This window comes from Pan troglodytes, chromosome 23 (assembly GCF_028858775.2).
Source record: "Pan troglodytes isolate AG18354 chromosome 23, NHGRI_mPanTro3-v2.0_pri, whole genome shotgun sequence".
In the NCBI taxonomy this organism is placed as follows: Eukaryota; Metazoa; Chordata; class Mammalia; order Primates; family Hominidae; genus Pan; species Pan troglodytes.
This window is the reverse complement of record NC_086016.1, coordinates 26,930,898-26,947,821: the sequence shown is the minus strand read 5'-3', so window position 1 is coordinate 26,947,821 and position 16,924 is coordinate 26,930,898. Positions and strand designations below refer to the sequence as shown.

Sequence of the window (16,924 nt, the reverse complement as noted above, 5' to 3'; positions counted from 1 at the left end):
TATTTTTTGTAGAGACAGGGTTTTGCCATGTTGCCCAGACTGGGTTTAAGCTCCTGGGCTTAAGCTATCTGCCTACCTTGGCCTCCCAAAGTGCTGGGATTACAAGTGTGAACTACCATGACCAGCCAGCTTTTTTCTTTAAAAACGGAGTGAGATTGAGTTACCTCTTTTCACCGATTGAAATGGAAAGTTGTTGAACAACATATATTGTGGCATTTATGTACACATTTAAAAAACAACTACCAAACATTGCTATAGATTATATATTTCTGTGTATGCATATGCATACAGAAGGTTTTGAAAGGAACACAGCAAACTGATGATAGTGGTGTTATTTCAAGGGAGGGCAGGCAGAGATTAAGGACGATCAAAGCAGACTTTGACTTTCTCTACAATGTTTTAGTTTTTTGCAGGGGTGATAGATCCATATATTTCTTGCATTACTAAAAAAAAAAAACAAAAAACAATGTTTAATGCTAATATAAAAAGCTAAAACAAATAAAGCAAAAAGTGACCTACAGATGACGGACACCCAACCCCCATGACCCCAGGCGGAAGGGAGAGGAGTGGGTGGGAGGGGGTGAGGCCTCCACAAGGTCACCTGTGTGCTGCTGCTGGAGTCGCTGTGCAGGCGGATGTTCTGGCGGCCCGAACTGCAGCTCTGGGAGGACTGAGAGAAGAAAGAGCAGGAGGGAGGGAGGGTGAGGCTGCACCCTGGCCCAGAGCAGGAAGGACTGCTGGGCTGGGAGCCAGGAAGTCTAGTTTCATCTCTATTCCTAACTTGCACAAGTCCTCTCTCAGAGCATCAGTTTCCTAGCTGTAAAATGAAAGGGGGGCACCACTCCCTGCTTCCTGGAGCCTGTTCAGAGACCGCTTTGACCTCTGGGTTCCCACCTCTGCAACTAGAGCACCCCACCTTTAACTGCTCTGTAATTGAGACTTCTGGCCAATATTTCAGTTCAACTCACAGAGTAACTGGTTCTATTAATGGCTCCCCTTTTTTTTTTTTTCCATGATCCCTGTATACATGCTTCTGCCCTATAACCTCATAGTCCTTGCCTACTCTGACACTAGACTTGGCCATGTGGCTTGCTTTTGTCAATGGGATGTTAACAAACTTGACTCAGCAGAGGCTTAGAACACCCTTGTGCATTTCCGCTTTCTCTCTGTGGCATCTGCTTTCACCGTGAGAGCACGTCCAGGTTAACTTGCTGGGCAGTGAGGCACGTGGAGCACAGCTGAGTCACCCCAGACAAATACGAGAGCCCAACCAAGATAAACAAATGTTTTAGTTGACCAGTTACGGACAGCTGGTGCCAGAATAAGCCTCACCTAGCCCAGTTAAGAACAGAACTTCCCAGCTGACCCAGAGTTGTGAGCAAAAATAAACGCTGACTGTTGGAAGTCATTGATTTTTGGTGGTTGTTTGTTACACACTGTTATTGTGGCAATTGATGACTGATATCATCACTGCTGAAGAAAATTAACTTTTTTTTGAGAGGGAGTTTCGCTCTTGTTGCCCAGGCTGGAGTGCAGTGATGCAATCTTGGCTCGCTGCAACTTCCGCCTTCCGGGTTTAACTGATTCTCCTGCCTCGGCCTCCCAAGTAGCTGGGATTACAGGCGCTTGGCTAATTTTTGTATTTTTAGCAGAGATGGGGTTTCACCATGTTGGCCAAGGCTGGTCTTGAACTCCTGACCTCAGGTGATCCACCCCCCTTGGCCTCCCAAAGTACTGGGATTACAGGCGTGAGCCACCACCCTCAGTCAAGGGTGGTGAGATCCTACTTTTTACTGAGATCCTACTTTGGGCTATTAAACTGGAAGTTCTGGGAGGACAGACCAGTCTGTCCGGGTCACTGGAACATTCCTGATATCCCAGGATATTCCTGATCGTACCTGCACATAGTAGATACTCAATAAGCATTTGTTGAATCAATGAAAGTCAGGCAGTGTGCCAGGCACTTTATATACATTGTCTTGTTTGGACTGTACACAAACCTCCTCTACACCTGATTATTCCCATTTTACAGATGCAGAAAACTGAGGCCCAGAAGAAAAGGTACTGGTAGGGAACCCCAGAACTACTAAATGGTGGGACTAGAGTTTGAATTCAGGTCTGATTCCAAAGTCACCCCACACTCTTAAAGAAAAAGCCAGGGGTGAGACTGTCACCAGGCCCCAGACACCCAGTCTTCACCACTCTTAGAACAGCCCAATGAAGCAGACCCTGACCTTCCCCAGCCCCCGTGCTCCCCGAGGCCAGCCGCCCATCACCTCATTGCTGATGGTTGAGTCCCTGTGCAACATCCGGTGCAGGTGGCTGTCCAAGCTGGCCCCGGATGAGCATTTGGCCAGGGCGGCCGCATGGGACTCCCGCTCCCTCTGCCGCACGATCGCCTCGCAGCCCAGCCACTCAGCCATGGTCTGTGCGTAGCAGGCATGAATCTGCTCGTCTACCTGCCAGGGCAGATGCAATGTCACCCGAGGTGTCAACAAAGGGGCGCCTGGGGAGGGCCAGACCAACGTGGAAGAGAGTGGCTCTGATCCATCCAACATTCATGCAGTTAACATCCAGCAGATATTAACTGAGCACCTACTATGCTATGCCTAGCACTGGTTAGGCTCTGAAGACACAAAGGGAGCAAGGCTACTTCTTTATTTCCCTCCTTCCTTTATTCATTCATGCATACATATATAAATTTCAACTATTCATTGAGTCCTTACTATGTGCTAGATAGTACACAGGCCCTGGGGATACAAAAGTGAGAAGACTGTTTCTATTTTTCTTTCCCTCCCCCCTCCCTCCCTCCCTCCCTCCCTTCCTTCCTTCCTTTCTTTCCTTCTTGACAGAGTATTGCTCTGTCACCAGGCTGGAGCGAGGTAGCACGATCTTGACTCACTGCAGCCTCCCAGGTTCAAGCGATTCTCCTGCCTCAGCCTCCTAAGTAGCTGGGACTACAGGCGTGCGCCACCATGCCCAGCTAATTTTTGTATTTTTTTTTTTTTTTTTTTTAGTAGAGACGGGGTTTCACCTTGTTGGCCAGGATGGTCTTGATCTCTTGACCTCGTGATCTGCCCGCCTCAGCCTGCCAAAGTGCTGGGATTACAGACGTGAGCCACTGCGCCCGGCCAAAAGTGAGAAAACTGCTGCTTTCTTTTTTACTACCTTCCCTCTCTCTTTCCTCATTCATTCATCCATTCATTCACTCACTCAATTTGATAAGTACCTATTACATACCAGGCACCAAACTAGCCATACGGAATACAAGATGAGCAAGATGCTGACCTTCCCCCACCCATCCACTCAATCAACGCATGACCTGAGGGCCTCCCATGTACCCCACATGGGCTACAGGTGCTGAGGATACAATACAAATAAAACCAACCCGCTTCCTTTCCTTACAGCAATGGCCTTACAGAAGGGCCACATATTTCCAGCTTTTTCCTTGTGGGATTCAGCAAAGAGGTGGGGAGCTTCCATTGTCCCTGAGTAACACAGCCCAGGTAACAGGCTCTGCGTCTGCCAGACCTCTGGGCACCACGGGGATGGATTGGCTGATCTAGGTAAGGAGAGCCAGGATGGGAAAAGAAAGGGTGGGGAGCTCGACCCTCTCCTATGGCTACTCAGGACTTCGGGAGGGGGACCGAGGGTCCATCCTGCCCAAGGGCCTCGCCTGAGCCACTCCCTCCTGCTCACCTCCCTGAGACTCCTCCAAGCCCTGCCCACCTCCCAATTCCCACTGCCATCCTAGGCCAGGGTTACACCACTTTCACCTAGATGCATGGCCCCAGCGGCCTCCATCCAGGTCTCTGTTGCAGCCTGACCACCCCGCCCCCCGATCCACGCACCACTTAGCAGTCGTGATCCTTGTTTCCTCTCCAGCCTCCCCTCTCACTGCTGTCTCCACCGTCCTACTCCTTCATGTCTCAGCAACTCACACCCACCATGCCCTTCCTGCCCCTCCCTAAACCCATGCGGACACACACACCACACCACGCTGGTCTCCCCTCCAGACTTCTGCCTGTGCTGTCTTCTCTTCCCTTCTTCACCCTCTTGGCCTGAAAAGTAATTCCTTCTGAGAATTTAGGAACAACCAGCTCCTCCAGGAGTCTTCTCTGACTGCCTTCACCCCTGCCCATCTTAGGTGCTTCCCATATGCTCCTGCAGCCCTCGGGGTTGCCTCAATCCCACCAGTGACCACCACAACCCCCATGAAACTGGGAAGGACCTCACCTAATGTGCTTCTGTATCCCCAGCTCTGAACACGGGGCTCTGTACATCAGAGTTGTCAGTTACTGACTCCCCAGGAAGCCACCCGGCATGGGTGAAGTGTGGAGGGGCCTCACACTAGTACTGAGATGAACTTCAGACATTTCACTAGCATGGGTCCTTATAATACAGAACTACAGAAACTTTCTGCTTTCTCCTCTCCTTCAACTTTTCTGATTACCCCAGGGAGAAAGGGCCAGTCTGGTGCTCCTATGCTTCCCACACTTCTCGATACTTTGTCATCTCCCCTCTATCCTTTATATTTTTTTAGACAGGGTCTTACTTTGTCACCCAGGCTGAAATGCAGTGGCACAATCATAGCTCGCTGCAGCCTCCAACTCTTGGGCTCAAGCAATCCTCCCATCTCAGCCTCCTGAGTAGCTAGGACTATAAGCACACGCTACCATGCCCAGCTAGTTTTTAAATTTTTTGTAGAGATGGGGGTCACGCTATGTTGCTCAGGCTGGTCTTGAACTCCTGGCCTCAAGCAATCCTCTTGCCTTGGCCTCCCAAACATAATCTCCCTTTTTAACAAAGAGACGGCAGGCCTTAGGCAGGCTATAACATCTAGTTAGAACAGAATTATACCATTTAATCTCACTCTATTTTTATAGTTTCCTTCTATTCACGACAAGTTATACTGGCTTCTCGTTTATGGCAGGGATATAAAATATCTTTTAAAATAAGTTGTATAAATCTTAAGTGAGTCAATTTAAATCAAATGTTAAATAAATAATAGTACAAGTGATATACGAATATAGAGTGTAAAATACCACCAGATTTTAGGCCGGAGGCAGTTGGCTCACGCCTGTAATCCCAGGACTTTGGGAGTCCGAGGCGGGCAGATCACAAAGTCAGGAGTTCAAGACCAGCCTGGCCAACCTAGTGAAACCCCGCCTCTATTAAAAACACACAAAAAATTAGCCGGACGTGGTGGCAGGTGCCTGTAGTCCCAGCTACTTGGGAGGCTGAGGCAGGAGAATCGCTTGAACCCGGGAGGCGGAGGTTGCAGTGAGCTGAGATCGCACCACTGCACTCCAGCCTGGGCAACAGAGCGAGACTCCATCTCAAAAAAATAATAAAAGAAAAAAACATACACAAGCAGATGCAAAATCTGGTGAAATCCTAGTTAAGGCCTGCAGTCTAGCTAGTTGTATTGTGTCAGTGTTAACGCTCTGGTTTTGACAGTGTACTTTAGTTACATAAACTGTTACCACTGGGGAAAGCTGGGTGATGGGTACCTGGGACCTCTTACTTTTGCAGCTTCTTGTGAACTTATAATTACAAATGCTTCTCGACTTATGATGGAGTTATGTCCCAATAAATGCATCATAAGTTGAAAATATCTTAAGTCAAAAATCCATTTAAGGCCGGGCGCGGTGGCTCATGCCTGTAATCCCAGCACTTTGGGAGGCTGAGGCGGGCAGATCACGAGGTCAGGAGATCGAGACCATCCTATCTAACACGGTAAAACCCTGTCTCTGCTAAAAATACAAAAACTTAGCCAGGCGTGGTGGCGGGCGCCTGCAGTCCCAGCTACTTGGGAGGTTGAGGCAGGGGAATGGAGTGAACCTGGCAGGCAGAGCTTGCAGTGAGCTGAGATCGCGCCACTGCACTCCAGCCTGGGCAACAGAGCAAGACTCCGTCTCAAAAAAAAAAAATCCATTTAAGGCCAGGCCCGGTGGCTCACGCCTATAATCCCAGCACTTTGGGAGGCCAAAGTGGGTGGATCACTTGAGGTCAGGAGTTCAAGACCAGCCCGGCCAACATGGTGAAACCTCGTCTCTACTAAAAATACAAAAAATTAGCCAGGCATGGTGGCGGGCACCTGTAGTCCCAGCTATTTGGGAGGCTGAGGCAGGAGAATGGTGTGAACTCGGCAGGCAGAGCTTGCAGTGAGCCGAGATCGCGCCACTGCATTCCAGCCTGGGCGACACAGCAAGACTCTATCTCAAAAAAAAAAAAAATCAATTTAAGGCCAGGCCCGGTGGCTCACGCCTATAATCCAACATGGTGAAACCTCGTCTCTACTAAAAATACGAAAATTAGCCAGGTGTGGTGGCGCATGCCTATAATCCCAGCTACTTGGGAGGCCCAGGCAGGGTAATTGCTTGAGCCTGGGAGACGGAGGTTGCAGTGAGCCAAGATCACACCACTGCACTGCAGCCTGGGCAACAGAGTGAGACTCTGCCTCAAAAAAAAAAAAAAGAAATACATTTAATAACGTGATAAAGCCATCATGAAGTCAAAAAATTGTAAGACCAACCGTTGGAAGTTGGGGACCATTTATATTTCAAAATAAGAAGCTCAAAAATATGAATTGCATCTGTTTCTTTTTACTTTTAAAATGTGACTATGAGGGCCGGGCACGGTGGCGCACGCCTGTAATCCCAGCACTTTGGGAGGCCGAGGCGGGCGGATCACGAGGTCAGCAGTTTAGGACCAGCCTGGCCAACATGGTGAAACCCTGTCTCTACTAAAAATACAAAAAGTAGCTTGGCGTGGTGTCGGGCGCCTGTAGTCCCAGCTACTGGGGAGGCTGAGGCAGGAGAATCACTTGAACCTGGGAGGTGGAGGTTGTAGTAAGCCGAGATTGCACCACTGCACTCTAGCCTGGGCGACAGAGCGAGACTCTGACAGACAGACACTCTGTCTCAAAAAAAAAAAAAAAAAAAAAAAAAAAGGTGACTATGAAAACATTTAAAATTACACATGTGTTACAATAATCAAGACAGAGTGGTACTGGCAGAAGGACAGATTTATAGATCACCGGAACAGAAGAACCCAGAAACAGACCTACAAGTATGTTCCCAACTGTCTTTTTGTTGTTGTTTTGTTTTTTTGAGATGGAGTCTTGCTCTATTGCCCATGCTGGACTGCAGTGGCATGACTTCGGCTCACTGCAACCTCCACCTCCCAGGTTCAAGCGATTCTTCTGCCTCAGCCTCCTGAGTAGCTGGGACTACAGGCGCCCGCCACCATGCCCAGCTGATTTTTGTTTTTGTTTTGTATTTTTAGTAGAGATGGGGTTTTGCTATGTTGGTCAGGCTGGTCTTGAACTCCTGACCTCAGGTGATCCACCTGCCTCGGCCTCCCAAAGTGCTGGGATTATAGACGTGAGCCACCGTGCCCGGCCCCAGCTGTTTTTTAACAGTGCAAGAGCAATTCAATGGAGGAAGGACATCTTTTCAACAAATGATGCTGGAGCAATTGAACACCAAAAAATGAAAAATGAACTTTGACCTAAATGACACACTGTATATAAGAAAAAAAAACTCAAAAGATTTTACCTTAAATGTAAACTAGAAAATTTTTAGGATAAATCGTAGGAGAAGATCTTCAGGACCTAGGGCTAGGCAAAATTTTCTTAGACTTGACACCAAAAGCACAATTCATAAAAGGAAAAATTGATAAACTGAGTTTCATTAAAAATTTAAAAATTTGTTTTGCAGAAAACCCTGCTTACAAGATGAAAAGTTACAGACTTGGAGGAAATATCTGCCAATCACGTATCTGAACAAAGGACTGTTATCAGAGTATATAAAGGACTCTCCAACTCCACAGGAAAAAAAAAACAAACAATCCAATTAGAAGGTGGACAAAAGACGTTAGCAGACATTTCACCAGAGAAGATACACAATGGCAAATAAACACATGAAAAGACCTTCAACTTCATTAGCTGTTTAGGAAATGCCAATTAAAACAAGGAAATATCAATTATCCATGTCAGGTGGCTGAAATAAAAAATAGTGACAAGACAAAACTCTGGTGAAGATGCAAATGTGGATCACTCATATTTTGCTGGTGGACACAGAAAATGATACAGTCACTGCAGAAGTGTGGTAGTTTATTTTCTCCCCTTAGAGACAGGGTCTCCCGATGTTGCCCAGGCTGCACCTGAACTCATGAGCTCAAGCGAACCTCTTGCTGAGACTAAAGGCATGTGCTACTGTGAAAGTTTGCCAGTTTCATATAAAACTGAACATGCGACTACTATATGACCCAGCAATTACATTCTTACTCATTTATCCCAGATAAATGACAAGTTATGCTCATACAAAAACTGTACACGAATGTTCATTACAGCTTGATTTGTAACAGCCAAAAAACCAGAAACAACTCAGCTGTCTAGCAACAGGTGCTACAGCCACATCATGGAATACTACTCAGCCATCAAAAGGAATCAACTCTTGATACTCTCAACAACTTGGATGAGGTTTTATGCTGAGTGAAAAAAAGTCAATCCCAAAACATTACACACTGTATCATTCCATTTATATAACATTCTTGAAATGACAAAATTATAGAAATGAAGAACATATGATTAGTGGTTGCCAGGAATTAGGGCCAGGGTGTGGGTATGGGGGAGGTGAGTCTGGCTATAAAAGGACAACGTGGGGGTCCTTATAGCATTAAAAATGTACTGTATGTTGGCCGTGGTGATGGACACAGATCTACACATGTGAGAAAACTGCAGAGAAAACACACACACACACACACACACACACACAAATAAGTACAAGTAAAACTGGGAAAGTCTGATTAAGATGAGTATATTATACCATGTCAATCTTCTGGTTCCGATATTTTACTACCTTACAGTTTTGCAAGATATTACCATCAGAAAAAAACTGGGTAAAAGATGCACATAGTTCTCCACATTCATTTCTTACAACTGCATAATCTACACTTAGTCCAAAATTTAAAAACGTCAAAATTGCCTATGTGGCTTGTGTTGTGTTTCTATTGGACAGCGCCGCCTTCGGGTTCCCATCTTCCCCGTATCTCCCTCCCCTTCCTTGGTCCAGCATGGAACCAGCGCTCCTCAGCCCCACAGTATCTGGCTCCTTTTGTTGCCAAAGACCCCAGCGCCCATGGCAGGTAACCGACCTCTTTCCTTTCTGTTTCCGTCATCCCGAACTGGTAGTGGCCCAGGAGGAAGGGCCACACGGCCTTGCGGATCTCAGGCTGGATGCCTCCGTAGTAGATGAGGCGCAGCAGCTCCTGCTCCTCATAACTCTGTGGTGTGTGGGGAGGAGCAAAGAGTTTAGTCAACAGAAAACCAGGGGGTGGTTTTAGTAGGGATGGGGTTTCACCATGTTGGCCAGATTGGTCTTGAACTCCTGACCTCCAGTGATCTGCCCGCCTTGGCCTCCCAAAGTGCTGGGATTACAGGCGTGAGCCACTGCACCCAGCCACCCTGAGCTATCTTCTTCTCTTTTTTTTTGAGACAGAGCGCTCTGTCACCCAGGCTGTAGTGCAGTGGTGTGATCTTGGCTCACTGCAACCTCTGCCTCCCAGTTTCAAGTGATTCTCCTGCCTCAGCCTCCCGAGTAGCTGGGATTACCAGTGCTTGCCACCACATCCAGCTAATTTTTGTATTTTTAGTAGAGACGGGGTTTCACCATGTTGGCCAGGCTGGTCTCGAACTCCTGACCCCAGGGTGGTCTCGGACTCCTGATCTCAGGTGATTCGCCCTCCTTGGCCTCCCAAAGTGCTGGGATTACAGGTGTGAGCCACTGCGCCTGGCCACCCTGAGCTAACTTCTCACCAATATTCCTCAACTTCTGTGCACCTGTCCTTCTAGAATACTAATTGGCAACACCCTAACTGTATCATTATGATCTACTTCCATGATCTACTTGGAGGCATGATCTACTTCTATGATCTACTTCCGTGGTCCAGCAGTCCTGCTTCTTGGACCTAGCCCTCAGATATCCTGGCGTGAATAAGGAAAGTCACAGGTACTTGGATATCTGTCGTGGCATCATATGAAAAAGCCAAACTCAGGTAACTCTCCAACTGCCCATCAATGGGTGAACATGCGTCCCTACACGGGTACGCAACACAGGATGTAAAAGAGCGAGGGATACATCTATGGGGACCCACATAAAAAGGTGTTCAGCTGGGCGTGGTGGCTCACGCCTGTAATCCCAGCACTTTGGGAGACCGAGGCAGGCGGATCACGAGGTCAGGAGTTCCAGACCAGCCTGGCCAACATGGTGAAACCTCGTCTCTAAAAATACAAAAATTAGCTGGGCACAGTGGTGCCCAACTACTTGGGAGGCTGAAGCAGAAGAATCGCTTGAACCCGGGAAGCGGAGCTTGCAGTGAGCCGAGATTGTGCCACTGCACTCCAGCCCGGGTGACAGAGCGAGACTCCATCTCAAAAAAAAAAAAAAAAAAAAAAGGTGCTCAATGTGTATCGCTAATCGAAAAAAAAAAAAAAGTTGTAAAACTATGTAGTATGAGTCAGTTTATGTAAAAAGAGAAAGGGCAGGCTATAATGAATTAATATTTTAATTAATTTTAAGCCCATTTTTGCCTTATGCTTATTTGAAAATATTATCTTGCAATTATTAATCTTGACTCAGCTCTAGGAAAATTTCTTGGCTGGGCGCAGCGGCTCACGCCTGTAATCCCAGCACTTTGGGAGGCTGAGGTGGGCAGACCACCTGAGGTCGGGAGTTTGAGACCAGCCTGACCAACATGGAGAAACCCCGTCTCTACTTAAAATACAAAATTGGCCAGGCATGGTGGCGCATGCCTGTAATCCCAGCTACTTGGAGGCTGAGGCAGGAGAATTGCCTGAACCCAGGAGGCGGAGGTTGCGGTGAGCCTAGATCATGCCATTGCACTCCAGCCTGGGCAACAAGAGCAAAACTCCATCTCAAAAAAAAAAAAAAATTATCTAAAGCAAATTAATCAAAAGTGAACAATTCTAGCTGCTACCTCATACACTAATATCTTTTGTGCACACTAGGATGACTTTAACAGGTATGTGATGTATGGTGGGGTTGAGTTTGTCTGTTTTCTTTTTAAAATTTCATTTTCAGGCAAAGGTTTTGCAGTTACAATTAGTCAAGCTGTGGGGCCAGCAGGTCCTAACTGTACATGCGCTGTGGGAAGTGATGGTGTTGGAAGGCTGCCCTGAAGGGCCCTGGGGCCTCTTCCCCCTCACCTATTCACATTCCGATATTAAAAGCCTATTTCACTTTAGTCTTAGGTGTACTCAACCACAATGGCAAGCTAATTTTTCTATTTTTAGTAGAGATGGGGTTTCACCGTGTTTGCCAGGCTGGTCTTGAACTCCTGACCTCAAGTGATCCACCCTCCTCAGCCTCCCAAAGCGCTGGGATTACAGGCGTGAGCCACCGTGCCCATCCCAGCTGATGCTTAATAATAAATGCTACAGACTGATTTGTTCTTTACTCCTTCCAGGTAAGCATATGTTTTACCTCCCATTCAATCTCCACACTGATGGGCAGAAGTGAGCTTGTAGGTCTTGGAACTCTCAAGGAGAAGGGGAACTCCAATTTGCATATGCAGAATCCAAGCACGTCAGCTCAAGTCCCCACAAGCATGTGGGCTTATTTCTCAGATAATAAGATGACCCCCCTGCAGCCTCTGCATCACTGCAGACCAAGCCCGGCTAAGCCTTACTGTGCTGTCGTGAAGGTACTGCTCCCAGATCCTGGCTGTCAGCCCCTGTCCAGCATCGCAGGGCAAGTCTGGAGACACGATCATGTGATTGACCAGGGCTGATAGGTGGGTCCTCACGGTGGACAGGTGTCTGCAGTAGGCCAGCCCTGTTGAGGGAGGGAGGGAAAGTGTCATCATCCACCACCTGAAGCCCCTCACCTTGTCTCATGGGACTTCCCAAGTTCTGTCCCACCTCAAATTTTTTAAAATTTTTGTTTTGAGACAGAGTCTTGCTCTATTATTTATTATTATCATGGCTCACTGCAGCCTCAACCTCCCAGGCTGATGCGATCCTCTCACCACAGCCTCTCGAGTACCTGGGACCAGAGGCACGCGCCAGCACGTCTGGCTAATTTTTTATTTTTTGTACAGACGAGGTTTCACCATCTTGCCCAGGCTGGCCTCGAACTCCTGGACTCAAGTGATCCTCCTGCTTCAGCCTCCCAAAGTGCTGGGATTACAAGCACAAACCACTGCACCTGGCCCACTCCTGATCTTACTAAACGCCATGACTCAGTGAATTCTTGTCAACTTCCCCTTTTCCAGACAAGGAAGACAAAGCTTTATGCACTTGCTGGCTGGACTGCTAAATAGCTCTATAACCCTAGGGAAGTCTTATCACCTTTCTCAGCCTCAGTCAGGGTGATGGCACCCTTCTCTGCTCTAAGCCAAAGCATTTAATTCATAGGCTAGAGGCAGAGAAGGGGGTAGAAAGGAAGGTGGCCAGTGACTCTGTGGGCTTGCTGTGCCTCTGTCTGTCTCTAATCCATACAGCAAGAAAGAGAATGTGAAACGTGGACAACTCCTGTTCAAATTGCAGCTGAATATTTATCCAAAAGAAAGGAAATCAAAGATATATCTGCACCCCCATGTTTACTGCAACACCATTCATGATAGCCAACATACAAAATCAACCTAAATGTCCATCAGTGAATGAATGGATAAAGAAACCGTGGTGGCCGGGCGCAATGGCTCATGCCTGTAATCCCAACACTTTGGGAGGCCGAGGCTGGCGGATCACGAGGTCAGGAGATTGAGAACATCCTGGCTAACACGGTGAGACCCCGTCTCTACTAAAAAAAAAAAATACAAAAAAATTAGCGCATGGTGGCCGGCACCTGTAGTCCCAGCTTCTCCGGAGGCTGAGGCAGGAGAATGGCATGAACCCAGGAGGCGGAGCTTGCAGTGAGCTGAGATCGCGCCACTGCACTCCAGCCTGGGCAACAGAGTGAGACTCTGTCTCAAAAAAAAAGAAAGAAAAAAGAAAGAAACTGTGGTATACAAATGTGATGGAATATTATTCAGCCATAAAAAGAATGAAATCCTGTCATGCGCAGCAGCATGGATGGAGCTGGAGGTTATGTTAAGCAAAAAAAAGCGAGGCACAGAAAGACAAATATCACATGTTCTTACTTATAATGGGATCTAAAAAAGTAGTTTTCATGGAGGTGGAGAGTGGACTGGTGGTTACCAGGGGCTAGGAAGGGAAGGAGGTAGAAGGATGCAGAGACGTTGGTTAACGGTACAAAAATACAGTTAGATGGAATACTTTCTTGTATTGGATGGTATAGTAGGGAAATTATAGTTAATAATTTATTGTATATTTCAAAATAGCTATTATAGAAGAACCGTAACGTTCTCCAAATGAAGATAAATGTTTGAAGTGATGAATTTCACAATTACCTGGACTTGATCAATACACAATGGATACATCTATCAAAATATCCTATGTACCCCTAAAATATGTACAACCACAATATATCTATCAAAAAATAAATAAAAAACAGGGCGGGGCACAGTGGCTCAAGCCTGTAGTCCCTGCACTTTGGGAAGCCTAGGTGGGCAGATCTGTCGAACCCAGGAGTTCAAGACCAGCCTAGGCAACATAGTGAGACCACATCTCTACAAAAAAATACAAAAAATTAGCCAGGCATACTGGCACCTGCCTGTAGTTCCAGTTACTCATGCTTGTAGTTCCAGCTACTCAGGAGGCTGAGGTGGGAGGATCACTTCAGCCAGGGAGGTAGAGGGTGCAGTGAACCATAATTGCATCTAGCCGGGGTGACAAGGCGAGACCCTGTCTCAAAAAACTAAAATAAAAGTAGAAATTTTAAATTTAAATTAAAAAAAATACAAAAATTGAAGCTGGATTAAAAAGGCCCCCCCCAAGTCAGTAACCAGGGAGATGCTGACAGGGCATCAAGTTTGCTTTCAAAGATGGCCCTGCCTTCTTAAAGCATATCCACCAACGTGCCACCCCTTATCTGGCCCACACTGGCACCTGGAGGGTGTTAGGTAAAGTGCCTCAGCAAATGGCAGCCTGTGCTGTTTGCTCTGGCTGGCCCCTTCCTTCTGGCTCTCCAAGACTATTTCATCCTCAGTTCTCAGAGAGAACCCTGGACCTTCTGGAGACTGCAGACTAAACTTTAACAAAAGAGACAGTCATAGTGATGATGAGGAGGAGGAGGAGGATGATGATGATGACGATGATATAATAGCTAACACTTACACAACACACGCTGCATGGCAAGGAACTGTTCCCAGAGTTGCATAACTATTTTTGTGGTTGTTGCTGTTTTTTTTTTTTTTTTTTTTTTTTGAGACGGAGTCTCGCTCTGTCACCCAGGCTGGAGTGCAGTGGCACGATCTCAGCTCACTGCAAGCTCCGCATCCCAGGTTTATGCTATTCTCCTGCCTCAGCCTCCTGAGTAGCTGGGACTACAGGCGCCCACCACCGCGCCCGACTAATTTTTTGTATTTTTAGTAGAGACGGGGTTTCACCATGTTAGCCAGGATGGTTTCAATCTCCTGACCTCGTGATCCGCCCACCTTGGCCTCCCAAAGTGCTGGGATTACAGGCGTGAGCCACCACGCCCGGCCCAGAGTTGCATAACTTAACTCATCCCATTCTCCCCACAACCCTAGGAATTAGTTACTATTATTATCTCCATCTTTTTTTTTTTTTTTGAGACGGAGTCTTGCTTTGTCACCCAGGCTGGAGTGCAATGGCGCAATCTTGGCTCACTGCAACCTCTGCCTCCTGGGTTCAAGCGATTCTCCTGCCTCAGCCTCCCAAGTAGCTGAGACTACAGGCGTGTGCCACCATGCCCGGCCAATTTTTTTTGTATTTTTAGTAGAGACGGGGTTTCACCATGTTGACCAGGCTGGTCTCGAACTCCTGACCTCAGGCAATCCACCCACCTTGGCCTCCCAAAGTGCTGGGATTATAGGCGCGAGCCACCGCGCCTGCCCATTATTTCCATCTTACAGATGGGGTAAACTGAGGTAAAAACCGGTTATGTCACTTGCCCAAGTCGCATCGCTGGGATCTGAAACCAGGTCACCCCGCTCCAGAACTCAGGTTCTCAGTCACCATTAGGGATGAGCCACATTGTCCAAAGACATTGCTCCAGACCCATCTCGACCCCCCCCACCCCTTCCTGCTTCCATTTGGGTCCAATAAATACTTGCCCAATGCCTGCTTCATGCCAGGTCCTGCATTAGGCACTGCGGATGGGTGGCAACAGAACAGATAAAACCCCTGTCCTAGTGAAGTCACACTCTCCCTGCCTCTCCAGGCACTCAGGGTGTGAGCTCCACTGCTGTTTCACAGACCCATGCAGGTTGTATTAAGATGTTTCTAGAATTCCTGAAAATACACACACGTTTTATCTTCCCCATCTAGGCTGTCAGGCTGGGGAAATAAAACTGAAAAATCAAGGTGGCAGAGACAGATGTGGTGGCTCATGCCTGTAATCCCAGCACTTTGGGAGCCTGAGGTGGGTGGATCACCTGAGGTCAGAAGTTCGAGACCAGCCTGGCCAACATGGTGAAACCCATCTCTACTAAAAACAGAAAAATTAGCTGGGTGTGCTGGCGGGTGCCTGTAATCCCAGCTACTCAGGAGGCTAAGGCAGGAGAATGGCGTGAACCCAGGAGGTGGAGCTTGCAGTGAGCTGAGATCAAGCCACTGCACTCCAGCCTGGGTGACAGAGCGAGACTCTGTCTCAAAAAAAAAAAAAAAAAAGACAGCAGAGAGGAAAACACAAAGCTTTTGGAGTCAGACATGCCAGGGTTTGAGTCTCAGCTCTACTGCTTGTTAGCTGTGTGACCTTAGGCAAGTCATCTTGCCTCTCTGTGCCTTAGTGTCTTCATCTGTTAAACAGGAATAATCATAATACAAGTATTATGAATTTAATATTTAAGTTTTGGGGGAGGGATAAGGTCACCTTGCTCTTTCTGCTGCTTCTGCCCACGAGAGAAGGAAACTGACATTTACTGAGCACCTACGGCATGCAGTACTAGGTGCTGGGGCTTTCTACGTGGTCCTCATTCAATCCTGAAAACAAATCCTCCACTGTAGCACCTGGGGATGCAGTGGTGATTAAACCAAACCTCTGTCCCCAGGGGACCCCACTGTCCACGGTCCTCTCTCAGGACCCAGGGGTAAAATTTATCCCATCAGTAGACAAGAAAACTGAGGCTCAGAGAAGTTCATGTAACGTCACTGAAACCAGACATCTAGGGAATAGAGGAGGAGAGGTTCAAGCTCCAGAGCCAATATCTTTTGATATTGCTGGCATACAGCAGGCACCAATAGCTGCTCCACGGAGACATACTGGCAATGGAGCCCTATACGTACATCCATAGAAGGCTCTGGAGAGGATCTGGTACTTCATATTGTCACAGAGAAGTTTCAGGGGAGCCCTGCAGGTGGAGAAAGAGGGAGATGCTTAGAATAGATCCAAACACAGCCCAGATTTTCTGGAGAGGATAACCATGTGTTATCTCTAGAGGGCAGATTAAAATCAGCCAGTCAGAGAGACTGTAGGGAGGGCTGCTATTACCTCTACCTGTACAGCATCATTGCCTCTTCTGCTACCAGCCCCCTGATTTTCCCTTGAGAAATCATGCTCTCCACAACTGTCTGTGTGGTTTGTATGTGGATGACTCTGCCCACTACAGGACTCAGGTTGGAGTCACAGTGATTGGGGCAGAGATGGTCATGTGACCCAACCTGAGCCAATGAGAATTAGCCCTGGGACTTTTGTTGGAATTACTAGGTAACAGACACTTTTCTGAATGGGTTTCTAAGCCAGTGGGATATAGGGCAGTGGCTGCTGGGAGCCATCTTTGCCACTGCATAGGAAGCACCTGTCTGAGGATGGAA

The 16,924-nt window shown here is 47.5% G+C and overlaps 1 protein-coding gene across 8 annotated transcripts in view; it reads right to left on the bottom strand.

The window, feature by feature from the left end:
• SGSM1 (small G protein signaling modulator 1) overlaps positions 1-16,924 on the bottom strand; it is a 125,917-nt gene that overhangs the window by 36,181 nt on the left and 72,812 nt on the right. For 7 of the 8 annotated variants that reach the window (XR_010156205.1, XR_001712926.4, XM_001171406.6 and 4 more), the window contains 5 exons: positions 16,397-16,461; positions 11,716-11,861; positions 9,163-9,291; positions 2,277-2,459; positions 602-670 (listed from right to left, as the gene is read on the bottom strand). Coding sequence is in view for 6 of the 8 variants with exons in the window: in XM_001171406.6 (XP_001171406.1) it covers positions 602-670; positions 2,277-2,459; positions 9,163-9,291; positions 11,716-11,861; positions 16,397-16,461 (592 nt within the window). In the remaining 2 variants the exon portion in view is untranslated. The remainder of the gene's footprint in view (positions 1-601; positions 671-2,276; positions 2,460-9,162; positions 9,292-11,715; positions 11,862-16,396; positions 16,462-16,924) is intronic. The other variant, XM_016947289.4, reaches the window with a different exon arrangement.